Source organism: Artemia franciscana, chromosome 19 (assembly GCF_032884065.1).
Source record: "Artemia franciscana chromosome 19, ASM3288406v1, whole genome shotgun sequence".
NCBI lineage: Eukaryota > Metazoa > Arthropoda > Branchiopoda > Anostraca > Artemiidae > Artemia > Artemia franciscana.
The window spans coordinates 937,148-963,328 of record NC_088881.1 but is presented as its reverse complement, the minus strand read 5'-3'; the positions used below and the strand labels follow the sequence as shown (position 1 = coordinate 963,328).

Sequence of the window (26,181 nt, the reverse complement as noted above, 5' to 3'; positions counted from 1 at the left end):
TCTATAGAAAGATGCCTTACTAGGATAAAAAAAAAAAAAAAAAAAAAAAAAAAAAAAAAAAAAAAAAAAAAAAAAAAAAAAAAAAAAAAAAAAAACTCGATTATGTTTACTCTCAAAGGTCAAAGAATGGCGAAGCAAATTTTTCAGTGCTTGAAATGATTTACAAGTGACATTTCCGATTTAACAAGCAATAGCATGGTATTAAAGAATCGAAAAAATAATCGTCCAAGCGTAAGACATTTAAGCTAATTATATCTTACAATTCTAACCGGTTAAAAACAACACTTCTGGGTATGAGATGGCTATCATTTCGAGTCCATTTTCAGGGTATCACATGGGTCCTTTCTCCGGGTATCACATTGACCCTATTCCTTTTCAGTCCCATCTTTTACATTCAATTAGTACTCTAAAAACCAGGATTTTCAACGGATAGATTCACGAGCAACTTTTTCTTCTACAATATCAGGTGTCACACTATCGCTGAAAAGCTTCAGGAGGTACAGCGTTTGCCGCAACCATCTGTTGAAAGAGTTCAGCTGCTGCATTGTAGTCCCAATTACGACTTTCAAGACATCTAAAAAGAAAAACAATCAATCTCATTACGCAAATATATTCATGTAATGCCAAAGAATGGACAGAAGTTTGAACAAAGACATCTATTTCACAAGAAAACGGTAAAAACACAGAGAAGTTAGACACGGTAGTAAAAACACAAACTGGGTTTTCCAAAGAAGACGTTGGAGGGGGGGGGGGGGTTAGTATTCTTCAAATCTAATAAGTAACCAACAGAATATAGTCTATTTTAGGACAAAAATTGAAGTACATCAAAGATTCTTGACGTGAAATTTTTTTACATGTTCATCTTAGCGACTATTGCCGACAGCCGATTATGATAAAAGACGAATCTAGGAAAATTGTTTAGGTGATGGGGGGGGAGGTATAAAAAAACTTATAAAAATTTGGTTATATGCATTTTCTTACGTTTTCACGAGTCAGACAAAAACTTCAGGGGGTGGGGTCAAATACACAGCCCCTCCCCACTGGATATACTGGTGATGACCATTTCGAAGCAAAGTTAGGGGATGGATCATAAAAGTTACTCTTTTTCAGTAGCTAGAGTAGTCGTAAGATTGGAAAATCTTAAACAAAAGCAAAGAGCAGTAGAAAAGAAATAGCGCAATGAAGACATCAAATTTGCAGAAATTTTTTTTTCTCATTATGTAGTAACGCACAAGCTTTTTTTTAAAGGAAGTCTAAAAAGTTAAATAAGAATAAAGTACCACAACATAAAGAGGTACAGATAAACATCTACACCGTTATTGGTTTTAAAAGCCTCATTTTTAGTGAAATGTGCACCCAAAACGGAATTCAGATGGCACTACTCCCTACCCTCTCCCACGAATTCTGATGGTATGCGCTTCTGTGAGACAGGAAAAGGTATCTATTTTGCAACCCTATTACTCGTCTGGTTTCATATCCAACATGTCAATATCCTCATTTTTAGTGAAATGTGCACCCAAAACGGAATTCAGATGGCACTACTCCCTACCCTCTCCCAAGAATTCTGATGGTATGCGCTTCTGTGAGACAGGAAAAGGTATCTATTTTGCAACCCTATTACTCGTCTGGTTTCATATCCAACATGTCAATATTCTTAAGTATTTTATTTTCTCATGCTTTCTAACTCTGAAACTCTTGTCAACTCTCTAATCACAGAATGTCTATTCAGATCTTTTTCGGTTTGAAATCCAGCAGAAAGAATTTGAAAGATTAGATATGAGCAATGGCTTTTAAAGATTTAAGACTGTACGTTCATCTGGGACAGGGCCAACATTCACCAGCAATGGCAATGGCGGTTCTTCATCGTCTTGTTTTTCAATTTAACTATTAACTAATATTATATATATATATATATACACATATTATATATTAACTATTAATTTAACATTTTCACTTAATCAATTCGGTCAATGGTTAATTAAAGCACAAATTATTTCAGAAGCAACTACAATAGGGTACCTGAAGAGCTTAATTCGTTATCAGGTAAGCAAGGGGAAACAAGGATATTTTTCTGTTTCTTTTTTTTCCGTTCCGAGGCACAAAAAGGCCTTATTTTTTTCCTTTGTTTCTGAGAAAAATACTCCCTCCCCTCAATTTTTATTAACCTATGAGAGCAATAAACCTTTTAGATTTAGAAAATGTTTTTTTTTTACATTTCCGTTCAGAAAAAGGAAATTAAAATTGGGTCTCATATATTTCGACATATCTTAATTAATAATCAACAACATTCTGGCCTCTCTACATTTTCGTCAATTAGCCCCACTGGTCTAACTACCTGGAAATTAGAATCAATCACGACCAGAGGAGACGAATCAGCATAGCCCTAGCAAATATAGCGAGATTTCTCTGGAAACCAGAAATAATAAGAGACTTAGAGCTAAAAGAAAGTTAATATTTCTTATCAGACATAAACTGTTCATACTCAAATCTTAACTTGTACTTGAAAATTGTAACAAATCTTAACTTGTACAAATTTTTAATTGTAAGAAGATCGTTGAAAGAGAAATTTGTAATTGTAAAATGACTGAAGAACCTTTTTGCAACACCCGAGGAAGCTGCTCAAAACGAATGTATTCAAGCCGAAGTAGCTGAGTTGGTAAAGCGTTATGTTTCAGGTTCTAGGTCCGAGAGGCTCCGGGTTTGTTTGTATTAGTTTGTATTAGCATTAATACAAAAGAAGAAAAAAACTACAAAAGGTAAAAACTACAAAAAAAACTAAAAAGAAAATACCAAAAAAAATAAAAAGCTAAAAAACTAAAAAAAAAACAAAGTACAAAACTAAAAACTAAAAAAGGAAAAAAAAACTAAAAAAAAGGTAAAAACTACAAAAAAAAACTAAAAACTAATAAAAAAACTAAAAACTGAAAAAGAAAAAAAAAACTAAAAAAAGGAAAAAATTGTTTTCATAGGTAGACTCCTATGAAAACACCATTTGTAGGGAATTATCCAAAGAAAGATGGCTTGAAGTAAAAGAAATTGATGAAATACTTGAAATTGATGAAAGAAAAAGAAATTGATGAAAAAAACTAAAAAAAAGGTAAAAACAATAAAAAAAAAAATAAAAAGAAAAAAAAACCTAAAAACTAAAAAAAAAAAACTAAAAACTGAAAAAGAAAAAAAAACTAAAAAAAGGAAAAAATTGTTTTCATAGGTAGGCTCCTATGAAAACACCATTTGTATGGAATTATCCAAAGAAAGATGGCTTGAAGTAAAAGAAATTGATGAAATACTTGAAATTGATGAAAGAAAAAGAAATTGAAAAAGAAATTGATGAAAAAAACTAAAAAAAAGGTAAAAACTACAAAAAGAAACTAAAAAGAAAAAAAACTAAAAACTAATAAAAAAACCAAAAACTGAAAAAGAAAAAAAACTAAAAAAAGGAAAAAATTGTTTTCATAGGTAGACTCCTATGAAAACACCATTTGTATGGAAGTATCCAAAGAAAGATGGCTTGAAGTAAAAGAAATTGATGAAATTAGGAAATACTTCATGACGAAATAATTTATTTTTACAACAACCAATTTCAATTGATGTAAAAACTATGTGTAATAAACGGAAATCCATCAATATAACACTCAGGAAAAACCGCTATAAGCTAAAAAGTAAATAATAAAAGTAATAATAATAAGGTAGTAATAATAAATAAAAGTAATAATAAAAGTAAAAAGTAATAAGCTTTAAGAGTAAATTACCTTGTTAAACACTGAAATTGCAAAACATAAACAATAGTTTTATTGCGTAGCCTCAACCAAAAGAAAAAACCTAACCCCCAATAAAAAAACACTTAAGAAAACGTTATAGAGAAAGACAACATACTTAGATCTACGTTAAACAGCCAAACATCGAGGCAGGGGTCCTCTGCATCAATTTCGGCAACTCCTTCTTCCATATACAAGTTTAGAGGGGACATGCTTATGACAATTTGAAAACTTTCATTTCAGGGAGGGACACTTATAATTCCTGCTTGTAAAAGAGCTTTAGCAAAGGTAAAAAATCCCCTGAGATGCCAATCCCACCCCAAAAAATCACGCTAAGTCTGAAAAGAGTTAAATATACCATATACACTTCAAAAATGCAGTTACATTTCTTAACATAGAGGACAATGGTGATTAAATTTGAGTTTCAGTAGTCGACGAAAACCTGGAAATTTTTTTTTCAGTTTTAGCAATTAACACCTAATATCTGCCGAGTTTTTGATTCCTCGGCAATCATAGTGAAAGAATTACCAACAGCGATGAATTTTCTAGGAGGCAATAGGTAAAGAATACTGCACTGGATTTTACAGTCCCACCCGGCGATGCTAATTTTCGTTTCATGGTCCTTAAGCCAGGAAGTACAATAGTGAGGGGGGGGGGGGGGTACTTTGCTTCTGCATAGTTTTCCTATTTACATTCCTCAGATTTCTCCCGGTACACATTTAGAGCTGGGTTGACGCTGGCTGAGCTTATAGTCACGCTCCATCCCGTGAGGGGAAATCTTCCGCAAGGGTAGTTTTCTTTAGAGGAAAATTTTCCATCTTTTTGAGATTGCAGCAACACAGTTTCTCATAATATTATCCAGTTTTTGGCGAGTGAAATTGTAAAATAGTATGCAGAATTAATGCTTTAGCGCTTAAATTGCAAAAAATTGCTTGAATTTCAAATTTTTATTTGTGAGATTATGGTGGGTTTTATTACCTAAATGTAAGTTCAGGCAAAGACATTTCTTGGGGGGAGGGGGGTACTGCAATGGGTCTATGAACCCTCCAGTATCAAGATATTTTTAACGATTACTAGATATCTAGTATCATTTCCAAATTTTTTATTTTTTTTATTAAAGCTGTGCCTCCCCCACCACAAAAAATTCCCCAAAACTCCAATATTGATTAATAAAAACATACCGAAAACATTTTACCTTGAGAGCAGAAAAGTTCTTAGCTTAGGTTTCCCTTTATTATCTATCCAATATGGTCTAAACGTATACGGAAGATAACCTGAATTGACGATGAGTTAAAAGTCTTCAATAAAATAGATAATTAATTTCACTACTATTTCTCTCCTGTAGTGGACTAACCGTAATGCATGATAGATAAACCTAAAAACCTTAGAAATATAGATGGAGCGTTCCATTTTTGAACAACCAAACTAAGGTTAATGTATGCATTATCACATATGAATGCGGACCCACTCCGATGGACAAACACATACACACAAATATTATAATTTCTCAATTCTACATCCGATAGTATTATACTAACACTATGCAAAGTACTCCATGAATCTACTTTCGAAAACATCTTGTTTAATCTGTGTGTATGATACATTCCTGGACGTAAAGAATGAAGAAAAAAGAAACAAAACTAATTGGAGTCACCCCCCCATTCTTTAAATACTTCAAACACCCTCATCCTACAAAGTTAGCTTACGAGGGGGAGAGGGATGATATGTTCAAAAAATAAAAGAATTAATTTAGACTTTATACTTCTTATGAAATCAATCAAACAAGGATCTGGAATATAAGATAATGGATTCTAAGAGTAAGGTCAATGCTCTATCCCCCCACTGCAGTCCCGAGAACTTGGATGTAAAAACAATGGCAAGCCTTACTGTTGTGCATATGTCACGTTCATTCCGCTCTGCACAGAAAACTGAGCTATCATTTCCCGCTGGACTGTCTCTAATCCTGATGAAGTGCTTGGCTCAATCTTCAACGGTGTTTCAACTGGCTTAAATGCCACCTATGAACAAGAAAAGATTATAAGTCTATGTCAGATAGCAAAACACGACTAAACTTTCCTACTAATTCCAGTAAATGATTCGGCGACCAATATGATTGTACAACCTTGAGAATTTAGAAAGCAATGAGTGGCTGGCCATTGAAATCCAGCTATGCTGCTGGTAGGGTGAATGATGTCAGTCAAGACCAGGGTTAACCTAGCTGTTTCTTCGAGTTAGGTATTCCCTACAGATTTTCTGTCGCCAGATTTAACACACGAATAATCCAATTAACTCAATGAACATTTAGGCGCTTATAGCAATTAGTATAATATAAAACCAAAATGTAATCAGCAAAACTAGAAGTTTTTTGTTCCCTCAGCTCTATAGTAAGGGTTATGTTTATCTGCCCCCCCCCCGACATAGTGCCTCTCCCTTGGGGAATAAGAAAAAATTCTAAAGCTTTGAAAAATTACCTTCTGCATAAACAGTCTTTGAAATTTTTATCGAAAGTATTTGAGGTAGGTGAATTAAAGACAAGTTGGGAACGAAATTGCCTTCTAAACTAGCTACAATAAGATCGGAACTTCTCACTTCACTAAAAAGTCATTTAATTTATTTTTATTTCAATTATTTACAGCCAATTTCCAATATCCATTTCCCATATTGAGACGGCCTTGACTGAAAAAATGACATGGTACGTAATTTAATTAAATAACTTAATTGATTTTTGTGACATTGTACAAGTACAAAGAAAAGAAGCATAGAGTTGGTTTTCTAACAAATAACCAATATTGTCTGCGAAAAACTAGAGTTAAGAGTGGGGGTCACGATGGAAGGTTTTCACAGCAGTAGCCATAGGAATAAATACAGCAAAACATATCCAGTGGTAAATGCACTTGCTACTATATTTAACAACAATAATGTATTGCACAAAGCGTTAACTACCACAATTAGCCCGTTTAAAATTAAACTTCTGATTACCATAAAAGCACAATTTACTGTCAGATTCCAAATAAGCAGCCTAATAAAGTCGAGTTTTTTTTGAAAAAAAAAAATTATTAGATGCTTCAATGAGAATATATATTTGGGCCTAGAGTAGAACAAGTAGTTCCCTCAGAGAAATGCGACGAAGGTAAAATACTCTGATTCTAAAAAGGTGATTTTGAACATTTAGTACAATACCAATTCCCTTCATATCGTCAATAAATAAGATCGTGGGATCATGTTGATTTCAAAGAGTAATAAAATACAAAGGACCCCTCCAATTACATCAAAGATTTGGATCCACTAATTACTTGAATTCCAATAGTATATAACAGACCTGTGGTATGAGCCTTCACAGGCCCATAATTCTTTTCAGCTTTACAAGAACTAGAATCCGGGGATCATCTTGGCTCCATAAAACTATTGTATTTTTCGGCATTTTATATAAATATCCAAACATTCCAGATGTACGCTCTCTTAACACGTTTCTGCAACCTGAGTAAAAGGCAACCACGTTTCTACATACTTGAATGTTCACTGGCATACTTATATATATCTACTACTACCACTAACAACTCACTGCAGCACCAAGCGGCTGAGATAAAAAGGCAAACAGGCACCTCCTTTATCCCAGTCTATTCAAAGCTTTCCTCTTTACAGCCTTCCAAGAAGTTGCAATTTCCCTTAATTCCTTCATTGGAATCCCAGTCCCCTTTCGCGGCAACCTACTTTTTGTTTGACCGATGAGAACGATCTTTAGCAATCTGTCATCGTTCATTCACAGGACAAGTCCTAATCATCTCAACCTCCCTCTCATGACATTTAGAAAGCAAGACTGAACCACATTTTTCGAATAACTTAATGTTTGAAATGCAGCCACTCAGACGACTACCCAAAAGAGACCGTGGACAATTCCCCTTGAAAACATATAACAAATCCTCTGCACTTTTTCGTAGCCCCGCCTTTCAGAGCCATGCTTCACCACTGCCATTACTGTGGCGTCCAATATTCTAATATTTGTTCGCAAATTTATTTTCTTATTCTTTCAGACTTTTTTTTAACTGCGCGAAAAACCCATGGGCCTTGGCATTTCTAATTTTGACATTTTCACTTCATCCGCCATCTTTACTTATAATACTACCCAAGTCAGTGAAGCTATCATCAGTCTTCAGTCTTCATCAGTCATTTCCTTACCCAACAGCACCACTTCATCCTCACTTATTCTCAGTCTAAGCGACTTAGTCTTCTTAACATTAATTTTCAAATCTATTCTTGTAAACTGAACTGCAAAATCCCCCCCCCCCCAAAAAAAAAAATTAGTTTTGTCAAGATTTTTATCCAGGGCACTCAAATCATAAGCATAATCTAGGAGCATAAGCAAGTCTAGGAGAGTTTCATTTTCCCACTTGATTCCATGCTCTCCTATAGCCTTGGACATGTTCCTTTGGACTAAGTTATCTGAATGATCAATATAATAGGGTTAGAACGCATGAAGTTAGAACACAGCCTTCCTTAACTCCTGATTTAATATGAAACCAGCTATTGACCTCATTTCCTATCTTAACCAAAGCAACGTTATTCTCGTATATAGCACTGATCACTTTAACATATTTAAATGGTATACCATACAAAAATAGGATTTTTGCGAAATACATATATGTACTTAAGTGTTTACTTGGAGAGAAAAATTAAAACGAAAACGAGCTTTTTAAGGAATATCCTAATTGAGCCTGCTTGGTCCAATTAACTTGTCTGCATCCGACCAGGTGAAATATTTTTCGGGAAAAAAAAATAAATAAAAAATATCAAGGTCTACCTCCCAGAAGGGTACTTCAATGTGTGCCTACCCAGCACAGCTACCCAGACAATACCCGGACAACAAGAAGTCCCTGGGACCTTCTTTATGAATGGAGACTTAGAACAATCCTGGGCCCATCTTGGTCACAACATGGTTTTCAGCACTTGTCGATGCTCCTATCAACAAGAGTCAAAATTCTGCACAGAAAATCTCAAACCTAATGCCTCCGACTCATTATATATTCATGCCTATAAATATTATGTTACAGGGAGGAGGTAGCCCATAGTAGATAAATTAGCTAGGAAGAGGTTTTTCAGCCTGAAAACACGCAGCATCAGACTGACTACGAAGCGTAGATTCTCGAAGGAGCTCTCCCTCCACCGCAAATCTCTCGTTGATAGCTATTCCGCCCGTGCAAAACAGGATCGAAATTTTCTTTTCAAGTTTGTATCTTTGGCAAAGCCTACCCCTCTGCTGTTGCCGTCTGAAATCCCTGTCGAGGACTGGCATTCTTATTATGCGAGTGAATTTGCTGCTCCTAACCCCCAGCTTGAAGACATGTACGAGAGATAATTGGATGAGTTCCTTGATAAGCTTCCGCACGGTGATTTTGTTGTCAGTTTAGAGTCGGTTATTCAAGCAATTCGTCGGTTGAAAAATAAGTCTTCTTGCGGAATTGACCGTGTTAGCGCAATCCATATTAAACATCGTGGTTCGGTTCTCGCTATTGCATCTTTCGCTTTTTATGCAGATGATCTTCACGCAAGGTGTTGTTCCCTCCTCCTTCTGCGTAGGGGATCTTACCCCCATTCCGAAGAAAGAGAAAAGTGACATCAAATTCTCGTCTTTCCGCCCCATTACAGTCGCCACATCTTCATGTAAACTATTCGAGCTTCTATTCATTAATGAACTGGAAACTAAGTGCTACACACCGCCACGTCAATTCGGATTTAAGCGCCGCACTGGTTGTGCCGATGCCTTGACAACTGTAGTGAATGTGCTACTCGATGCGGATTTTTCTGGAGAGAGCATAGCCTTAGCTAGTCATCACATCAGCCGTGCCTTCGGTTCACTCATACACGCTGCAATGTTATTAAAAGCTTCACAACGAGGTCTGAATCCCCGCATAGTTCGATCCCTACGTGATTTGTACTTGAGGCTGTCCATTCGCCTAAAGCTTCCTCTCGACAAAAATTTGCCTCCCCGGCTTCATGAAAAATTGATCCCCGTTTTGAAAGGTGCCCGCCAGGGAGCTGTCTCCTCCCCTCATTTGTTCAATAATTATGTTCTTCAAGCACAAGATAAATGCCCAACCTCATGCATTCTTTCCTCTATAGACACCTCCTTGGTATGCTACGCCGACGACGTCTTGAACTTAAGTAGAACATTGCAAAAAGCTTCTGACATTTTTGAAACGCTTAAAACCGAATATCTAAAACTTGGCCTCAGTTTTAACACTGAAAAAACCGAGATAGTTCTCTTCAATTGGCAAAAAACACCACACGTGCCTTCACTGCTTTTTGGTGAAACTCTCGTGAATACTGCTGACCACATAAATTACTTCGGAGTCCCTATTGGCTCGTCTCCAAGGCAGACACGTCTTCTACTGATCAAACACCTCAATCGACGAATCTCCGGCTCATATGCTTCCATAGTCTCTGCTAAATTCTGTTTTAGCCGGCCCCTCCTTGCCAGCCTATACAACGCTACTGTTTTACCTCATATTCTGTACCTGGCACCATTTTGGAAACTATTCTCGAAGGCTGAACTGTCTAAAATCCGTGCGCTTTTCTCCCGTTTTGCTAAATAGCTCCTACGTTTTCCTCCCTGGTACAGAAACTCAATCCTCATTAAAAAGTATCACATAACCGACCCTCATGTTGCAGTTGAAAACTTAATCAAAAGACACAATATTAAAGTAGTAGATCACGATTGGTATAATCTCCTTTTACAATAGATCTGTTTTCGTTTTATTCATTTTAGTGCTATTTTGTTTGCCCTTTTATTAGTTGAGTCTCTTTCTAGTTATGTCTCTTCTGATATGTTCTTATATATTTTCTTATATTTATATGTTCGTGCTCCGTCTTTTTCATTTCGTATGATTGACGGGTTTTCAAATAAATAAATAAATAAATAAATAGTAGAAACCTGTATTATACTCTTTTTTTCATGAAACTCTTCCGTCTTGGCAAATACTTCAATCTTTGTATGGCTAGAAGGTAAATAACTTTGTTTACCTATTTCTAATTATACTTGTTAATTATATTTGTTTATAATTATAATTATATTATATTATTATTATATATTATAATTTATATATATTATTATATATAATATAATACATTAATATATTTTATATATATATATATATATATATATATATATATATATATATATATATATATATATATATATATATATATGTATATATATATATATATATATATATATATATATATGTATATATATATATATATATATATATATATATATATATATATATATATATATATATGTATATATATGTATATATATATTATATTATCATTATATATATATTATATTATTATATAATCATAATATATTAATATTATTATACTAATCATAATTATTTCCAAACTTGAAATAAAGTAACATGTATGTTTTGTTCTTTATTTTTTTATTAATACCAAATACGGTAAGCTTTCAAGCTTGTCGCATATGCACTGGCTTTGTACTGATTAATTACAAGAAATTTACGTACTCTTAAAACGACGACACAATCAATTTTCTAATTATATACTTTAACATAGTTGAAACAAAAATAGAGAAATAGTTGAAAGAAAAAAGTAAGATGAAAAGCTAAAAACTAATAAGTTAAAAAACAAAACGCATGTTTTGTTTTCAAAAAACAAAACATGCTTCTCTTACAACTCGTTTAACTCGTTTACTCTTAAAACGACGACACACTCAATTTTCTAATTATATACTTTAACATAGTTGAAACAAAAATAGAGAAATAGTTGAAAGAAAAAAGAAAGGTGAAAAGCTAAAAAATAATAAGTTAAAAAACAAAACGCATGTTTATTTTCAAAAAAAAAAAAGAAAAAAAAGCAGAACAAAAATAAATCTAGTTAAGAAAGAAAGAAGGAACAAAAACCAACCTTTTCTTGGGCTTTAGACGCATTTGAAATGAAGAGTAGGTCGTTTATGATGTAATAGCCTCCACGTGGTGTAGGACAAATGACAAAAAATCTTGTAAATGACCGAATAACACTTTTGGAGTCAGTCTCTTCTCTAAAGACGCCTTTCAAATTGATTGACATCAAAGTGTCCTAAAAATACAACATTGATATTATCCATAAGCTTCCAGTGGCCAATGGACCAAGAAGCTTAAAACCCTACTGGACTTGACTGTTATCATTATATATTTTTTTTTATTTTTTTTACACTTGAACCGAAGAAATTGAGAGACATTAAAACTTAAAATGGACAGAAATCGCTCGGCAATGAGGCGGACTGCCCTCTCCTGACCCCCCCCTTTTTGCACTTAAGTTTTCTAGTGGTATACAAATGCTTCTTTTTCCATATCCATGGTCCGTGTGGTTAAGTGGCCGTTCTTAAAGAGTTGGTATAAAGTCAAACTTGAGCAGCATAAAAGTGGGGGGGGGGTCAGGAGGGGGTCACAATTAATGATAAGGAAAGAGAGAGATGGGCAGAAAATTTTGAGAATGTGCTAGGCCGGGATAGAGTTGTAGGAAAAGATGTATAGGAAAATAAAAAACCTTGTAACACCACGGATGTAAAGCAAGATTTATTTTCGGAGGAAGAATTAGTGACAGTACCAAAGGGAAAACAAATAAAAAGGTATCAGGTGCTTATAGTGTGCTACATGAGTTTCTTAGTTATGGTGGCTATGAAGTTACAAATAAGTTACTGAACATTATTAAGTAGACTTTTGAAGAAGAGGAAGTACCTAACGAGTTTAGAAAAACCCTAATTAATCCCATGTACAAAAAAGATGATAAGAGTGAGTGTGGTAATTGTAGAGGCCATTAACCTGGTTTTCATAGGTAGCAAATTACTACTACTACTAACAACTCACCGCCGAATCAAGCCGCCTGAGGCCAACACAGCTACGCACGCTCCCCCTCTATCCCAATCTATTCAAAGCCTCACTCCTTACACCCTCCCAGGAAGTCCATTTCCCTTAAACCATTCTTTATATTCTCCATTTGTATGATGATACTTTTTATAGACTTCCAGATGCCGTAGAAAAACTTATAAGAAAAGAGCAGGGTGGTTTTAGGAGGGGTAAAGGACGTGTCGACCAAATTTTCACTCTTAGGTTAAGAATTGATAAATACCCTAGCTATCAAACACCTGTAGTCCTCAGTTTAATAGATTATGAGCAAGCAGCTGATTCATCCTATAGAAGAGCTTTAGCCAAGGTCTTATCCTTGTATGGTATACCAGACAAATACATTAAAGTGATTAGTGTTACGTACGAGAATAACGCTGATTAAGGTAGGAAATTTGGTTAGCAGCTGGTTTTGTATCAAACCAGGAATTAAGCAGTGTTGATCATTTTGATCAACATCAAATGAAGTGGATTATTTTGATGGACTTCGTCATAAGGAGCACACGAAAGGCAATGGAAGAACAAAAAGCTTCCCTAGACTTAGGTTATGCTTATGATTTAAGCATCCTAGATGAAAGCAAGAGCAAAACGAAGGAACTTTTTTAAGTTTTACGAGTTCATGGTGCTAGAGCAGGTTTGAAAATTAATTTTAAGAAGACTAGGAGTAAATGAGTACGAAAATGTGACGCTGGGTAACAAAACTATTGATTAATTGGACAATATATATATATATATATCTTTATTTTGATAGTATTTTATATTGTTTAAAAGACAACAATGACACGTTTTTGCATATGACGATGGCGACTGTTATTCAAGTCTTATGTTCAATATTATTGGTATATTGTCATTTAATAATGATAGGAAAATATTGTTCTTTCTCTCTATCTATGTATCTGCACTCTTGCCTGTACAGAAAAACGAAATAAAAAAAATGAAGAAAAGAGAAAGAAAGAAAGATAATTTACAGCCAATGTATGAGGGAGACGAGGAATATACTTCTAAAAGACTCTTGCCAAGCTTTAGTGCTAAAAAAAAATACATATAAGCCATTTAAGAAAAATAGTTTGCAAGTAGCCCTAATGGAAGCGAAAAGTGTTTGCTAGCAGCGATATATATATATATATATATATATATATATATATATATATATATATATATATATATATATATATATATATATATATATATATATATATATATATATATATATATCGAACGCATGTCTGTCTGTGCGAAAAACCTCTATGCACTAATACTGTTCATCGGCTCACCAAGAAACTTTTAGAAGCTGCTGAGTACGCTTTTACAAAAGTTTTGGGTAGAAATCCCCTTCCCCGGCCCTCTTGACAATTTTCACGCTGACTGAAAATAGAGACCCCCTGAACCAAAATACTCGACAGCTACTTTTGTTTACATTATTCAACATTTCTGGATAAAAATCATCTAACAAAGCTCGGGTAAGAAAACAATCCTAATCGAATTTTTCAAATACTTTCAAATTTAAAAATACAAATGGTATTTTGCTGGTGGAAAAATTTTCAAGGCGGGATATTTCGGGGTATTATTCTCTGCAGAAGAGAAGTTTTACACAAGGGGAGGATTCATCCACGATAGAAAAAATTTCAAATACACATAATTCAAACATGCGATCAATATTAATAAACAGAGGAGGAGGGGATTTTCTGCGGGTGAAGTGGGAATTCTCCTTTTTTTTCTGGATCGCAACAACGCATGATGTGTGGATTGCAATAGCTTAGTGTAGAATAGATCAGATTAGAATAACCATAAATTACATACAGTTACAATAGTAACATCATAACGGAATGACTCTGGGTCATGTACTGATTTAGGCAGAGTCTCGAGCAGTTTAATTGTCTCTGATCTTCCACGTCGAACTTTTTTTGATCGGACGCTCGACTCTTTGATTCTCATCAAATTTCTTGATTCCATAAAATAGGCACCCAATCTGCAATTTAAAATAATTTTTAGATGAAAACATATTTCTTTACAGAGAAACTGAAATCAAAAACAAATTGTAACTTATTTTGGATATGCAACTAACTCAAACTAATGATTTGTTGTCCAAAGATTTAGTCTCCTTTTTTTTCTTTTTTTTTTAATAAAACTGAAAATGAGACGAAAGATTGAAATCAATAGGAGAAAGAGGGGAAATGAGAGGGAGAGAGAGAGAGAGAAAGAGCAAGATAGAGTGCCAAGTGTAGCCAAAATAGACCAAAGCTGTGAGTTTTTGGATCGCTAGCCACTCCTCGACGGGAAAGGCGTTAAGATGTAGGACACAGATTTAAACCGTATTCTCCAGAATTTCCAAGCACGACTCCATCTATCGTGCTCCCACAAGATTTTTGTGGCATTTAATCAGATCCTTTGTCAGCTTTATTCATTGCCATTTATCAATCACTAAAAAATAAAATCATTTATTTTTGTTTTCCTTCTATATTATTATTAGCTAATAACTCAACACCTTCTGGATTACAACAGTCAAGCTGTTGCAGTAGATTATCCAGAAAAAGAGACCTTTCCAAAATTTTAGCTTTAGCGCTTGAAGTACAATACCGACCAAATAAACAATCCTAAAAACACGGCTATGACTTTGAATATAGGAACTGTGATTCTAAATGTTCAAAAGAACCCGTCAAAATTAAGAACCTTCAGATCTAATCTTCAAATACTTGCATTAGTATAATTTTAGGCTAAGTATAATTTGTACGACCCTTTAATGATTGTAATGAGACGAAAGCACCGGTTTGCTCCATCACTTGATCATAAGCAGTCTTTTTCAAGTTATTAGCCAGCGTCTTTGAATGTATTGTTTATTCATATTTTTTTATTTTCTGTTAAATTTGTGTGTCATTCGTTTGTGTACTTTTTATTATCTTTTCATACTTCATTGTGTGACATTTCATGTTTAGTTGTAACGGGCAATAAAATTATTTATTAATCAGTTAATGCAGTTACAGGTACCTAAAATAATGATTTTGACTTAGAGCGTAGAAACTGTTTCTCAAAGTCCATTAAAATCCAAAAAGTGTATTCCAGTGCACATAACAAATATTTAGAGAATTTGTAAATAAACAATTTTGCCATTTAACTTTTAATTGTTCCAAAGTAGATATTACCAGTGAACACCTATCAGCCACCTAAGAGCCCCTCAAGCAACAGGGTACTCGATGAAGAGGTTAGGGGTTTGACCCCCCCCCCGAAATGTTCGTTCAACTCTTCTTTTTTTATAAGAAAAAGTGGTACCAGATGCAGTTTTTGGGGATTAAAAGTGATTGCGTAACCAGTTGATAACTTACCAGTTAGCAGTGTGATGACACACGAAATTGAAGTGTTAAATTAGAACTTCAGACACACACATATTGCCGGACACGTCTGGGAATTTATTGCCCCAATTTTTAATTCCCGAAAGTTGTGTATTTTATTACTTCTTGGAAATATCTTGAAATATGCAAAATTCACTGTCGAAGTAGCTTTTTCAAAACTCATCAAAGAAGCAAAATTGTAAAATATTTTTAAACGAGAAATAATCTTTCAGAGACAAAATGAATACCAATAATAACACTGAAAATATTCTCATTGGCCAATATTATTATCCAAAAAATCCTTCACTAATATAAATTATCTAGGCGGCGCAACTTTAGACTAAGCAACTGGCAACACTGCAGTACAGGTTCTTGTTTTAAAGAGAAGACAATAAAATTACTTGAATTGATTTTCTTCATTTTTGGGAAGGGGTCCCGCAGTCAGACTAAATAAGACATCTTCATGGTAAGCTTCGCTTAACTCACTTCTTCGACCCTGGTCGTAGAAACTGTAATACTGATTGACAAACGTATGTAAAACGTCGTTAACTCCTTCATTAACAAGGAACTTCGGCTGTGTGTCAGGCACCTTGAAACCATCGGGTTCAACATCAAACGTTACAGGCGCAGGTAAAACATCAGAATCCTTAAAGAAGAAATATAAAATAAAAAAGAAACCGTAAAATGTAGAAAAAGAAATGTATGATGAATATAAAAAAAGAAAAAGAAAATGATAAGCATCCTACCGCTCAAAGTTGTTCATTCATTGATACATTACACAACCAAACTTTTTCAGCTTAGCGTGAGACAAGACAAAGAGAAGTAAGAAATAGAGGGAATACGCATAATTCGGGCAACATACTTGCACATTAGGGGGTGGATGGGTGGGGGGTAAAGTATTTGGACAATGTGAAGTTAGAAAACAATTCTTACTACATAATATGCAGAATAATTGTACTTAACAAATTAGGCATAAAGAACCGCTATACTTTACCCCCCTCTTAATGTGCAAATATATAGACAAAATTTGTTTTCAAACTATTATATTTTTATCTTACTTTGATATATTTCACTAGGATTGATGGTCAGATAAACATTTTAGAAGAACATTAGATAGGGCGTGTATCATACAAGTGCCGAAACGTAAAAAAAAAATGTAAAAAAGAAACTAAAAATGTAAAATACACATACAAATGGAAAATTTTGCACAAAGGACATTAATGTGAACTTTTTTTCGCCATGTATTTGGGTGTTGCTAAATTTGTCAAAAATTTACTATGCAGTGGAGATTTGGTGGGTGAATTTGTAAAGATTGTCACAGATTATAAGGAAAGATTTTATAGGTTACGGAAGAAAGGTTGCAGATTTTTATTTTGATGTAAGATATAAAATATTTTTTTTAGCTAGATATTAATGTTATATGGCCTTGCTAAGGACTATTTGGCATTATTTTTTCGTAGCTGTTCCCTACGAGGCAGACGCAAGGAATGAATATATTCATCTGCCTATTGCAGGGCAATAATAAGCAAATTTTAGGTAAGAATAATTGCTAAAATAATCTTATTTATTTGAGGTATTATGAAGATGAATTTTTTTTTTGTTATTACGGATAGGAAGTGTAGTCGAGAATAAAAAAATATGAAGATTTTTGAAAGAGTGTGTCGTATCCAGAAAATTGAAAGAGAGATGTAAAAAAAAGACTTATCTTTCTCATCAAGTCGATCAAAAAACAATACCACAGATATTTTAATTTTACTGTTTAAAACCAGTTAACAACGTATTCAGCCAAAGTTTTTACACCAACAATAAAAATTAAGCTACAATAACGTAACACTAGAATACAAAGATAACCCTAAGCTTGATTTTAGCTCAAACAAAGGTGGAGAGAGAGAGAGGAGAGACAGAGAGGGGGGGGGAGAATGAAAGAGAGGGAGAGAGAATGAAAGAAAGGGAGAAAGAATGAAAGAGAGGGAGAAAGGAGAGAGAGAATGAAAGAGGGGGGGGGAGAAAGAACGAAAGAGAGGAGATAGGAAAATACAGAACAATTGAAAGAGGAATAGAGAGGGAGAAAGATGAGAAAACAGCTTACCAATACAACCACCTTGGGGAAGAACCGCCGAATTTCTCTGCGAAGAAAAATATTAATCTCCAATTCCATCCTAGAGGCCTGAAAAAGCTTCTAGAAAAAGAGCTGGAGAACAATTAATGACATATAAAAACACTTCTATTTAATATTAGAAAGATTGCGTATTAAAACGCACTGAAGACAATCGTCACAGAATTTCGTCACAGATGGTCGCGAAATCATGGAGACTTTCGAAGGGTTTACCCATACATGAGTCCCTGACGTATGACCTGGTCTCTTTAATGCATATGTACAATAATTATAGGAATTATTGGCAAGAAAACCGTAATATAAAATAAAAAAGAGGGAAGAAAGGAAAAAAGGGAAAATAACTTTTTGTTGAAGAAATCATTTTTGATGAAATTAGCTCACTATTAATAACTCTGAATAATACCTTTTCAGTAGGAATAACACCATCAAGCGAGCATAAAAATATCTCATTTTTACACGTCTAGAAAAATAATTTACTGCATTATATTTTAACACATAATTCCTGCGCAAACGCCTACATGAAGAGTTTGTTTTCTTAAGATTTTCTCGTGTTGAATAATGATGCAAGAACACTCACAATCAGAGTAGATTTCATAATTTAATCGAAACCGGTTACACAAAACACAAGCACACGAAGAGAAACAAGTTTGTCACAAAAAAAGCCCATAACGGCAACTATTTGAAAATATATGGTTGCATTATATATCTAATATAGTTGCACACTATATATGTTTGAAAAATTTATTTCAGTATGCATGTTCTGTAAACTTTGGGAATTTGCTACAAAAAGGCGAATTATATGAAATATCATAAAACAATATGTGGAATTTGAATGGCAACAGCTGAATCCTCGTGTATATACCAGATTTTAAATATAAGAACCTGAGGCGTTCAACGCTTAATATTACTACTAACAACTCGCTGCGACACCAAGCCACCCAAGGCCAAAAAACTACGCACGCTCATCCTCCGTCACAATCTATTCAAATCCTTTCTCGTTACACCCTTCCCAAGAAGTTCCGATTTCCCTTAAATGTTTCCTTAGAACTTCTTCCCACCCATTCGGGGACGACCGGCTTTTCGTTTGGCTCTAGACGGTTGGCCGATAAGGACAATCTGTCACCCTTCATCCACAAAACATGTCCTAGCATCCTCATTCTTTCGCTTAGAACCTGATTTAAATGCTATGAATGCCATTATAAACAGTCATATTCGACGGTCATTAGCTTCTTTACAGTATATTTTGAACAAAATAATTATTAAAGCTAAGTTTAGAAGATAATCTTTCACCACAGAATCGAAAGGTATCAAAAGATGTTTGGATGATGCTTTGGAACCTAGAATGAAAAAAAGAATTAAACGAGAACATAACTATATCCCGTCACAGACAAATAATGACATTCCATTTTATATCTGTTGTTGAGGCTTAAAGGCTCGGAGAATGAATTTGGGGCCTCTATACTGCAGGAGACAGTATATAATGAAAATTGTTTACCGACACACAATAAAAGCTATTGGTCAATGGCTCCTTAGAAATTTTCACTACAATTTTGTTTTGCGGGGTCACAAGTCGCTCAATGGACGTAGACTGGGGTGTCATGCGCTAGAATTATTGGAAAGTAAAAGCACATCCAGGAATTCTAGAATATTTTATGTTTATTTATTAGGCTTTAATATCATATCTAATCCCATGGAACTAAACATAATCCGAAATTACTAACATTTTCACTGCTCTGAAATTACTATACTCAGTAAATCAGTGAATGTAAAATGTGACTGATCACGATGAGAGAAATTTCTCCCTTAGCTTAATTATTTCGTTGTTTTTGGTTTACTAAAGGTTTAATAAAATTACTACAAAATTAAAAGTATCGGTGATATGAGCAAGGCTGTATCCAGGATTCTTGTTGGGGGAGGGGGAAGAGCAAAAATAAAACTTTACGAAACACATCTAAAGCTGTTTATATGCCTTTTTGTTACTTTCGTACGAGTCACACAAATTTAGGGGGGAGAGGGGTGCAAATCTAGTACCCCTCTGGATACTGCCCTGGAGATGAGGCCCACCAACAGATAATATGAAAACTATTTGGATAGTGTTCATAGCGTAGGAAGTGCCAGTTTCTTTGAAGCACGAAAATAAATTAGTCAATTCGTTCTTGGATGCTCATTGGAGAGAACGTTTTTTTTTTTTTTTTTTTTTTTTTTTTTTTTTTAGCAAAAGACAGGTACATATATTTTGTTGCGGATATTGAAAGCAGCCAATAGGTTTTACGAAAAGGTCATGGTTTTTATACACAGTTGGGTAAGCAAATCCTGTTATGTTCCACAGTTCGAGGATCGAGTTGGACCTTACAGGAGAACTTTCTCTCTATCTGGAGTAGGGAGGGGGGGGGGGGTACTGACCTTGCGGTTTTGTGAAAGAGGAAAAAATATTTTTCCGGTTCCCACGAAACAAAACACACTATGGTTTTAAATATAATATACACAGGATCTTACTGAGACAAGATCCAAAATGCCTTCAGAGACCCTTTCAAGTCAGGAACATGCATTTTAATTTATTATTATTATTTTTTAATTGTAAATCTTTTCTTTAAAATACAAAATTCACAATAGCAATCGTTTCGTATTCTCAGAATTTACGACAGATCTCTAGTTTGAATCAAAATTGGTCTAGGCAGAGAAATTTTTCAGGATAATAAGAAATGTGATTCCTTCTTGAATTTATTTTAATAGCTGGAGTAAAAAAAAATTCACTCCAACCACCTACAGGCTTATAACTATAAAAAAAATTGGCCTCTTTTTTCTCTTTCTTTTCTTTCTTCTTATATATATAGAGAGAACAAATTTATTAGATGACCAGAAATGAACAAAAAATATAAAGATGGTTAGCCATTAAGCTCTAGGGAGCATGTGTGACTAATATGCGCAATTCGACAAAGCAACAAACAAAGAACAAGGAGATGAAAAAAAAACAAACGAAAAATAACCTGAAAAAACACAGGGTTATATAATTATTGTAATCCTAATAAGCATAGCAAATCTGTGAACCAAATTACATGACCTAGCACATTTTCTTAATATTATTTTTAAAGTCTAACGGTCAACAGCACTTCGCTCGGAACATCGGACTGCGTTTTGGGACCCACCCTGAAAGTATATACTGACCCACCCTGATATATACTTATACGTTTGTATTATTAACCTCTCAGCTGAGAGAAAAAATGCCGTCTGGGGAGGGGTGGTATACGCCAACAACATTTTTTGACTGCACAAATATTTTGGATCTTAAATATTATTTCAGATTATTCATTATCTTGATGAGTATTCATTGCCAAAAATAAATTCTAGTTAATAATTAATAATAAGTTCTAATTAATAAATCAGTTCTAATCCAGAACCGGAAACAACCCGGAAAGACCGGAAACGTCCAAACAACCCGGAAAGGGGTGATCTTGAAAGCAACGAACGACCTTACATGGCCAAACGCAATTTCTGAATATTAATTTTAAAGTCTAACGGTCAACAGCACTTCGCTCGGAATGACGGACTCCGTTTTGGGACCCACCCTGGAGGCAAAAAGAAAATTCCCTGGAGGCATTCTGAGAATATAATCACCCTGTCTCGTATTATAACAATGAATGACAGTACAAAATACAAATATATTGGCAAACACATTCCAATATTGTTATTCAAGATTTGATGCATAAATAAAAGTAATATGAAATATCAATATAAATTTGGTATGGCAACGGTAAGCCAGAACATGAACACTTTTATCATCAAACACTCCAAGAAAGTGAGGTTTAATTTATTTTTCTATTAATGAAAAAAAGGCCATTTGTCCAATCAGCTTTCAATTCTAAAGCACTGGCTACATCAACCACCCATTCCCTTATAATTAAAACCTCCTCAGGTTTTACCAGTTTGGTCATAACCCTTTTTGACCTATTAAAAATACCTAAGGCAGACCGAGAATTATAGCCAGAAATTCATTTTTGACCGTGATAGAGAGCATTCTTGACCTTCTGAACAGGCATAAGAGAATTCTAGACTTTGGAATTGAAATCCAATATAAGTCTAGTTACCAGCCTATTGCTATTGGTGAGCCTTAAAACTTCATTAACACGAAGTACTAATTATGTAATCAAAACTTTCAGGGTTACCTACTCGTTTTCTTTGAATTTTACCTGCGATACGTATCGTTCCCTTTTTCTTTCAATCTCGTTGCAATGGGATTACCATCTAGGATAAGACTCTCCAATGGCAGCCCCTTCAGTTTTGCAAAAACGTTCAAACTCTGTATCTATAAAAAAAGAAAAGGTAAACATGGTAAATATAATAGGCTTCGGTTAAAACAAAAACTTCGCTTGAGGAACAAAAACACGGCAGTATTTTGTTCCTACCTTTCAAGATATATTTCTTTAATGCCGCCATGATGTTAACCAATAAAATGATAAACCTAGAGGGGAAGGAGAACTCCACCCGCACACTCCTCCTTCTGTAATTGTTCAGAACTCCCCTAAACCCTAACCCAAAAAGTTCCAATTTTTAAAAAATCCTTTCTTATGACATCTTTCCACTCAATTCAAGGACCAGTCTCAGTATTATAGAAATTTTCCGTTCAAGGACCAGTATCAGTATTATGATAGGAAATTTTCCGAATGTGAAAAGGATGTTAGGAAAACATGATATATTATTTATTCTGTTCTTAGACCTATTCCACCTTCGCCTTCAGTTCCAATAACGCTGATTACCGATGGTAAAACTGTACAAGGAGAGCTGGACATAATATGTACAAGACATAAGCTCAGCTGGAGCTTATGTTTTAATTTACTAATAAAGGAAAGACGACTGATTCCTCTGCAACTTCTCGTTGCGACTTCAGAGCCAATCCTGGATCCTCATGTTTAAAGTCTATGGGTCTTGAACTCGGTTTCAGAGTTTGAGGTAGCTCCTATCGTGAATACTCTTAAAAGGTCATCGTCTTCAAGGCCAGAGAGAATTCCTACAAGTCTTATTCATGCCACTCTACCTGCTATTCTGTCACCATTGGCTAAGCTTGTCAACCGTCTTTCAAGGTAGGAATTTTCCCTGAATCTCTCAAGCAAGCTAAGGTTATAGTCCTGTATAAAGGTGGGATTCGGAGTGATCTTGCTAATTATAGACCAATATCTCTTCAATATGTTTTCAGCAAATTTTTGAGAAGGCTATGTTTACCAGGCTTCTTAATTTCCTGGATGAAAAAGAATTTTTGCATGATTTCTAATTCGGATTCCCAGCTAATCACTCTACAAAGCATACGCAATTCTCTAGAATTTCATTCATTCGGCAATAGAGTAGTCTTATCTTAGCAGCTTTATTTTTGGATGTACGTAAAGCTTTTGATTCAAATACTTTCTCTTAGTTTGAATCATATCTGTCTGGTAGACTTATTTCAATTGCTAATGGGAAGACTGACCCTTGGGAAGACGGAATGTGATATCAGGTCTAACTTTCTGGCAATACTCGAGAGAGTAATTTCATGGTTTGAGGGAAATTACTTGGCCTATAATGTTGCTAAGTCACATTTTCTTATTTTTTTCTCGAATTGGTATAGCTTTCCCACAGCTTACACACCTTCAGATGTCACAAGGCTCCTTGTGCGGATGAGAGAATCGGGAGGTCTGGTTTCTTGGTATCCTGCTTAATAAGAACCTTTCGTTTAGACACCATATAGCCATTATTAAGGTTAGGATCTCACAGATTTTGGCATCCTTCGAAAACTCGGACACAAATTACCTGGATCTATTCTGAAGCTAATTTTTTTCTGCCTTGTCCAATCATATGTTTTGTATTGCCCCATTGTATGGATGTCTACTTTTACTTCTACACTGCGGTCAATTTCTGTCATGCTTAATAAAGCACGACGTCTGGTTATGGGCACTAACCGTTTCTCGCCAAAACCACTCCTAAACATAGTTTATTTACATTCTTTCTTTTGCTTCTTTTGTCTGTCATCAGTTTCATAGCATCCTTCCGAATCTCTTCAAAAAGCAACTGAGTCTATTCCTGATTCAGCTCCATAGTCTTCGTCCTTCACATATTATCTCGTTCCTCCTACCCCTACTATACGGCCAGATTTCTGTCCCCTCATTGCTATTCAGCAGGTCTATACTTTCCTACCTTTTTGAGTACAGAGATTGAGATTTTTAAAACGAATTCTTAAGGACCATTAACTTAAGAATCAAAACGAATAGCCTTTGATTTTATTTCTTTTTTTCTTTTCCTCTCTAGAGTTGATGTCTGAGTGTTTATTTCACGATATAAATGGTGGTCTTCTCGGTAATCTTACACGGTGTTTGGTGACACCGTATCTCTTCTTTTTTGGTCGTTGTTTATATCATTTTTTTTATCCGCCTTGTATCCCTGGCCATGGAGCCTTTCGAGGGGGAATATGAGTATTGTGATTCTAAAATGTAATTCTAGGTGAATTATGAATAAACGCTGAATTCAGGCAAATTATCTAATGACATGACCAGCTCTACTTTTTTTTTTATCTGGAAGCCTTTAAAGTTGACCCCCCTTTATATCCGTCGTGATAAACTGTGCATGAAATTTAGCTCAACCCTCCTCCTCCATCTACAAGAACTTCCTTTGATGTATGTGTTTTCTGCTTCTATTAGCATTTTTATGGGTTACTCCGCATATTATACAATTGTATAGTTTGGGTGAAAAAAATAATAACATAGCTAACCCAAAATAGGAATGGGTAACAAATTTGACTGCCTCTCAGGGGCACCCTTTTTACTACTAACCCTATTTAGAAATTATCACCGTACAACATGACAATACATGACAAATAATTTAGTCCAAAATTCAGACTAATAGTCCGAACAAAATTCGGACAAATTCGGACTGTAGTCTTAAACCATACTATTGTCTGAAATATGACTGCATCATCGTTACAAGTGTTAGTGGCAAACTAATTCTAGTAGCAGCCCATAGTGGCCACGCTTGTATTCAGAATGTGGCCACGTCCGAGACGTGATTAATCATCCTATCTGCATAACGAGTATTCACCAACGAAAAAAGATATCGCCTTTTAACATTTTTTCAAGCACGGTATCAAAGAGAAACGCCCGAAGATGTTGACATCCACAAACGGATGCTTTGTTAAATTTGACACTCTGATTCAATGTTCCAAATTAAAAGTACACCATCTTCCCAACAGTTGTAGTGCCTATTTCTCCTTTCTCTTCTCTTTAAAAGAAAGGGAAACATTTAAACAAACCAATATTTTTTTACTACAGTAAGATGAGATAAGACACTTGGCTTTAAAGTTTTATTAAATAAAAAAAAGTTTTTTAACTGAAAGTAAGGAGCGACATTAAAACTTTAAACAAACAGAAACTATTTTGCACATGAAAGAGGCTGTCCCCTCTTCAACGCCCCACTCTTAAAGCTAGAGATTTTTATTGCTTTAAAAAGTAGAGTTATAAGAAAGAGTCAAACTTTAGCGTAAAGAGCGGAGCGTTGAGGAGGGGACAGTCCCTTTCATATACGAAGAGAGAGAGAGAGAGAGAGGAAGAGAGAGAGAGAGAGAGAGAGGAAGAGAGAGAGAGAGAGAGAGGAAGAGAGAGAGAGAGAGAGAGAGAGAGGAAGAGAGAGAGAGGAAGAGAGAGAGAGAGAGAGAGAGAGAGAAAGAAAGAGAAAGAGAGAAGACTCACCCTATTATTTGAAACGTTCAAAGCTTTTACTTCCACAGATTTGTCTACTAGTATCTCCACATTATCCAGGTTTTGAAGCTTATTGTCACTCAAGTCCAAGTTTTTTAAGTCTTTAGTGTTCTCTGTTATGATTCGCATAACTTCTTTCATATTCATAGGACGTGATAAAGGAATGTAGTATTCATGACATAAAGCTAGAAGAAAAAAGAAACCAGTAGAAGTAGGCAAGACGAATAAACACTTGACACTTGGACACGACTCATTGCAAACCCCAAAATCAATGATTAAGAATAATTTATAAATGACACCAATAAGTGCTCCATTTAAATATAGTGGTAGAAAGAAAAAATTATAAAACAACACAGTATATTTGCA

The 26,181-nt window shown here is 34.7% G+C and overlaps 1 protein-coding gene across 1 annotated transcript in view; it reads right to left on the bottom strand.

The window, feature by feature from the left end:
* Nucleotides 1-66: 66 nt before the first annotated feature.
* LOC136039144 (nuclear RNA export factor 1-like) overlaps nucleotides 67-26,181 on the bottom strand; it is a 49,795-nt gene continuing 23,680 nt past the window's right edge. The window contains exons 6-13 of the mRNA XM_065722630.1: nucleotides 25,807-26,000; nucleotides 22,288-22,403; nucleotides 18,074-18,110; nucleotides 16,386-16,630; nucleotides 14,459-14,627; nucleotides 11,682-11,852; nucleotides 5,646-5,776; nucleotides 67-574 (exon numbers count right to left, since the gene is read on the bottom strand). Coding sequence (XP_065578702.1) covers nucleotides 475-574; nucleotides 5,646-5,776; nucleotides 11,682-11,852; nucleotides 14,459-14,627; nucleotides 16,386-16,630; nucleotides 18,074-18,110; nucleotides 22,288-22,403; nucleotides 25,807-26,000 — 1,163 coding nt within the window. The 3' untranslated portion in view covers nucleotides 67-474. The remainder of the gene's footprint in view (nucleotides 575-5,645; nucleotides 5,777-11,681; nucleotides 11,853-14,458; nucleotides 14,628-16,385; nucleotides 16,631-18,073; nucleotides 18,111-22,287; nucleotides 22,404-25,806; nucleotides 26,001-26,181) is intronic.